We start from the raw sequence: 5,980 nt of genomic DNA, 5'->3' as shown, positions 1-5,980 counted from the left end.
TTGAATAAAATTGAAACAAATAAATTGGTTACTAAATTGAAACAAATAAATAAATAAATATATATATATATATATATATATATATATATATATATGAACTAAGTTGAAATGAAGACAAGGACACTTGGCAAATACCTTGTCACGTGTCACTGACAATGCCATGTGTCACATTAAAGATTTGACACGTGACAATTTTTTTCTTTTAAAAAATTAAAAAAAAATTAAAAATTTCAGAGGCTGACACGTGGCAAGGCAGTTAACGACATTTGTGAAGACTTAACGGAGGTACTACATTGATGCAATAATCAAAATTAGGTACTAAATTGAGACAAAGTTTAAAGTGGGTACCATTTTAAAATTTTCGAACTAAAATGGATATGGTCCGAGTAATTAAGCCATTTCAAAATTATAGGGCTACAATTATAAATAAGAGAGTGCAAGGAGAAACAATCTGTAAGACGACACTTTTTCCCTTGTTAAATTTATTGGGCTGAAAACTCTTAATCATTTGTGACCCAGAGTTCACTTTTTCAAAACTAAGTTCACAAAACCTTGATTAAATTGGGTGATGACTAAACCATTAATGTTACCAAATTACTGGATTTTTTATATTAATCTTTTTGCAGAAAATAGTAGTGTTTTTAATAATAGAACTATTTTATAGATATAACAATAATAATAATGATGATAATATCTTAGTAAAGGTTGATATGTATGAGATATAGTGTATAATCATCAAAGAAAATTAGATGTTATTGTATGATTGAAAGTGAATTTAACTTTATAGATGAAGAAAATGTATTAGGTAAGACATGTCACTAAAAACAGTTAACTATATATTCTTTGATTGAGATTAATTATTAGTAAATTCAACTAATAGTTCGCATCCGATTATCCAAAACAACTACCGATTTATAATCTAATTATGAAATAAGAAGCTTTAAAATAAATAAATTTCATCGGATATTGTAATAAGTTGATAAAGACTCTTTCTGAAGTATTTCATAACTACAGATATTAACGAAAATTAAATTTTATAATTAAATTATACTTCCTCCGTCCCAAATGATAAGCGATTTTAATATTTATAATTTGTTAAAAATAAATACTGCTCTATCAATTATTCTTTTCCTAATCTGCCCTCACCTCAATCATAATGAATCTTGATCACGAAGTAGTTATGAGAGAATGATAAAAGAAAATGTAATGTATGAAAATAAGACTATTTTATTAAAATTTTATAAAAATATAAAAAATCGTACGTTTACTGTTATGCCCAATCTATGTTTAAAAATCTTAAACATAAATAATTTGGAAGGAACAACAATTAATATGTTTGCAATAGAAAAAGAGTCAAATAGATGTACCATCATTTTAACATTAAAATATCCATCTAAAAAAAATACATTTTTTCAAAACTAAAATATTTTAAAAAGAATACTTTTAGAGGTGGATTTTAAATCTAACTAAAAACCAAAAAACTGGATTGGAAAGTGAGGTTATACATCTCGTGTGTGGAAGGTCTGTTAGCGATCCGATAACGGGTGGAACAGAATATGCAAGGATAAACTTTTTTTTAAACAATGACTCAGATATTATAGAAGTAAGTTTTAAACCTAACTCAACTTCATAAAACTGACTTGTAAAGTGAGGTATATATTTGTGAAATTGTGTTCTCTCTATTTAATGCAGGAATTTCAACAAAATATGAAAAAAAAAAGATAAGCAACAATTATTTCCAAATATGTTGAGGGGTCGTTTTGAGGTGATTTTGTAGTGAGGAGAAAACATCACCGTGGTGTGTTGGTTCATCAGATATCAACAGAACACGAGACCTAGGTCACATGTAGATATGACAGGTAAAATTGCATTCTCATTAACATCTGAGTCTCAACCATAATTCATATATAAATAATCAACAACCTAAATCTTTCTACCAAATCATATCCAACAATGGCTCCAATGTTCTGGGCACTTGCTTTGGCCACTTTTTGTTTAAGTGCCCAGGCACAAGAACATGCACCATCAAAATTGCCAACTTCAACCCCCACTGTACCAATAACAGTACCATCTTCCCCCACTAAACCAACCATTGTGGCAGAATCACCACTTCCTAAGGTTGTTGTATCTCCAACATCATCCGTTCCTGTTAAATCACCACTTCCTAGGGCTACATCTCCCACATCTGCTCCTGTCAAAACACCAGTTCCAAGGACTACATCTCCAACATCTGCTCCTGCTAAAACACCACTTCCTAAGACCACATCTCCAACATCTTCTCCTGTTAACTCACCACATCCAAAAACTACATCTCCAACATCTGCTCCTGTAAAAACACCACTTCCTAAGACTTCATCACCAACATCTGCTCCTGCTAAAACACCATTTCCTAAGACTTCATCTCCAACATCTTCTCCTGTTAAATCACCACATCCAAAGACTACATCTCCAACATCTGCTCCTGTTAAAACACCTGTTCCTAAGCCTGTTTCTCCAAAATCTGCTCCAGTAAAACCACCACTTCCCAAGGCTACATCTCCAACATCTGTTCCTGTGAAGCCACCTGTTCCCAAGGCTACATCTCCAACATCTGTTCCTGCGAAATCACCTGTTCCTAAGGTTACATCTCCAATATCTGCTCCTGTAAAATTACCGGTTCCAAAGATTATATCTCCAGCACTTGCTCCGGTGAAATTACCGGTTCCTGAAGCCATATCTCCGACATTTGCTCCTCTTGAATCGCCAGTTCCAGTGATTGCATTTCCAATATCTGATCCTTTTACATTCCCTGATCCCGTAGTTGCAGCTCCAACAACTCCTCCGGTGAAACTACCAACTCCACGAGTTAAACCATCATCGTTAGCTCCTGCAAAATTACCAATCGCCAAGGTTTTACCACCACCATCTGCTCTTTTGAAATCACCACCTCCCTTTGCGGTAATCCCTCAACTTAAACTACATTATTATGCATTAACTTCTCACAAACCTTGTTAATACAACACTATACCCACGTGAACAGTCTGTTGTTCTTCTTTAATAATAGCTTTCATTAAGAATAAATTGCACACATTTTAAATATGTTGTTTTTGTTGGTTAAATTTAAAAATTTTAGTTTTTTGTATAAAATCTTATAAGCTTTTACTAAATATTATGTTTTTTGTTTTGTTTTACAGAATAGTGCAGCAGGGTACCATATGCAAGGGAAAAAGATGTGGTGGAGCATTGGACTAGCTATTTCCATTTTGTTATCTGTCACCATTTGAGGCTTGCACCAGCTGCTATATATAAGTCTTATGTGACCATTGGGTTTTGCAAAAGTTGAAAAGTCATTATTTATTATAATTCAAAAATGATATATTATGATCATATTTTTGTTTTCTTTGCTTCAAATACTAATGAAAGAGTTTCTGAATTATTGAAATAATCAGGAAATTCATCAACTTCTGAAGGCATTATTAAATTTGTGTTTGATTAAGAACCTTGTGATTATGAGTTAAAACTGCATTTCACACTGCAGAGGGAGTAAAGATATATACGCATGTTTGGCAACATGGTGGTCGTAAATCTTTGTGAGAGGTGAGTGATGGTATTACTTTGGGACGCGTGGGGTGTGTGTGATTGTTGAGTGCATCCATGGACCATACTGAATATTATAATATTACACCTCTTAACTATTTTACTATTACATTATTTGCAAATATTATTATATCCTGGCTTTTTTTTTTATTTCTAACTAATTCAATATTATTGACAGATTTATTTTTCAGTAAAATAACAAGTCATAACTAATAGCTAAAATGCATTACTGATTAAAAAAAACTCCAATAAATCAATTAAAATTTGGTACTTTGAAGCACAAACATTTTGCAAAAGTTTTTTCTATTGTTTTTATTTATTTCATAGACAAAGTCATCCGTGAGTAATTTAGAAACTAAGATAAGACAGCTGCTAAATATTAGCATTGGAAATTTGCTCTCCTTAATTACTAGAACTCTTAATTTCCTCAAACTTGTTAAGTGGAAAATTTTCTAAATGTAAATATGTATAACTTTGTATATATTGAGGTGCGATTAGGTTAAGTCATAACAAATATTAACAACCTACAATTTATTCAAAAACAAATAAAATTTTAAAAATATAAGTTTCTTTTCATATACTATAAAAGGTGAAAAGATGATAAAATAGATTATGTCGGTTCCTTTAGTTTCAATATGTAATCAGTCTATTAAATATAGGTTAAAGGGAGCTATAAATTTTAATCTTTTCCACATTAGAAACTGACACCGATGAAAGAATAGTACTCAATGACATGAGATTTCTAAATATTAATGTAAGTGTTAAGACATTTGTCACTATGTTAGGTGTAATCTGTATAAAAACGTGTTAGCTTTCTATTGTAATCATAAACGTGTTGGATTTATATATAATTTTCACATATATAGGTTGTTGTTATAGTCATTGAGAGATTGTGGTTCTATATAGTTATATGACATTAGTCTTATATATATAAGACCTTCGACACTATTTTTACACCAAAACCCACTAACACAAAAAAGTCTTATAACGTCACCCATATAACGTCTATCTAGAAAAAGTCCCACGTTAAAAATGACCGGTGGCATTTTTGTAATTTATTTGACTTTTTTAACGTCTGCCCATTTCAACACAGACGTAATTTAACGTCTGACCCACAGTACCCCGATGTTATGTAAAAATTAACATCTGAGCTCTCTGCCCCCGACTTAATTTAACGTCTGACCCACTTTGCCCCGACTTAATTTAACGTCTGACCCCTTTTGCACCGACGTTAAGTAACGTCTGACCACGCAACCCCAACGTCAATTTTTGGGTTTTCTCTACGCGAAACGCATAAACCCTAATTGTTTCGACGCGCCACCAATTTTTCGCAAAGCTTCTTCGGCGGCAACCACCATTCTGAGCACCTCCAGGTAATTTTTGAACGTTTTTCACCACCAAACTTGTTGGGATTTGATTATGGATTGATTTTAGGCATTTTGAACCGAATATTTTCCGTTTTCATCCTCATTTGCAGTGTTTCGCGATCCTTCCCGTCGGTGACCATTATTCCGACCTCCTCTGGTGAGTTTCAAACATTTTTCACCACCAAACTAGTTGGTATTTGATTGTGGATTGATTTTAGGCGTTTTCAACCGAATATTATATGTTTTCATCCCCATTTGCATCGTTTTGAGATTATTTTGCTTGTTATCTCTTTTTCATTGTATGTATGTAATTGTTTGTATTTTTTTATTTGCAATTATAATTTTTATCTTAGACTATTTTTTTTAGTTTTTTTGGCCTATTTCTTTTTTTAATTGAATTTTTATAATAATATTTGTAAAATTACGAAATAAAATTATATTTATTGTTATTTGTAAAATTGGACTAATTGTATTTGATTTTTTAATATTATTGTTGCATTAATTTTTATTTTATGTATGTAGATTTATTATAGATTCATTGTGGACCAAGGTCGATCTGCCGTATATGGATTCATTGAACCTCAAACCATTCAACCTTCGGGAAACTCACATGACCACATCAAACTTTATTTGCAAACATGGATGGTTGAGTCAAATAGAGAGATCTACTTTGCACCATACATTGATGCATATGTTTTTTTTCTAGTAATATTTTATGAAGTATTATTAATTATTTCTGCTAAATACTTGTGATTGACAGTAGGTATCATTGGCAACTATGTGTCATCATTCCAAGACAATGCACGGTTGTATGGTTTTATTTATGCAATAGGAAGATTCCATCTGCTTTGAAAAACATGTTACAAGAGTAAGTATTAATTTTTTTCAATAACCTATGTATCTACTTAGTTATAAAAACTAACATATGTTTTATGTTTCCAAAATTTCATTAGAATTGTGAGTAAGCCTAGAGGCCAACAACTTAAAGTATTATATTCAAAGGTTAGAACTCATTTAGTTTAAAGTTATTAATTTTT

The 5,980-nt window shown here is 31.5% G+C and overlaps 1 protein-coding gene across 1 annotated transcript; it reads left to right on the top strand.

The window, feature by feature from the left end:
* The first annotated feature begins 1,950 nt into the window (after positions 1-1,950).
* On the top strand, positions 1,951-3,440 carry LOC114177019 (uncharacterized). The gene is made up of 2 exons (XM_028062240.2): positions 1,951-2,937; positions 3,174-3,440. The coding sequence occupies exons 1-2, from the start codon at positions 1,954-1,956 to the stop codon at positions 3,261-3,263; spliced, it is 1,074 nt and encodes a 357-aa protein (XP_027918041.2). The 5' UTR covers positions 1,951-1,953; the 3' UTR covers positions 3,264-3,440.
* The last annotated feature ends 2,540 nt before the right edge of the window (positions 3,441-5,980 follow it).

The sequence above is a fragment of the Vigna unguiculata genome, chromosome 3 (assembly GCF_037176805.1).
Source record: "Vigna unguiculata cultivar grain cowpea cultivar isolate G323 ecotype 2 chromosome 3, ASM3717680v1, whole genome shotgun sequence".
Taxonomy (NCBI): domain Eukaryota; kingdom Viridiplantae; phylum Streptophyta; class Magnoliopsida; order Fabales; family Fabaceae; genus Vigna; species Vigna unguiculata.
This window is presented reverse-complemented; position numbering and strand designations above follow the sequence as displayed.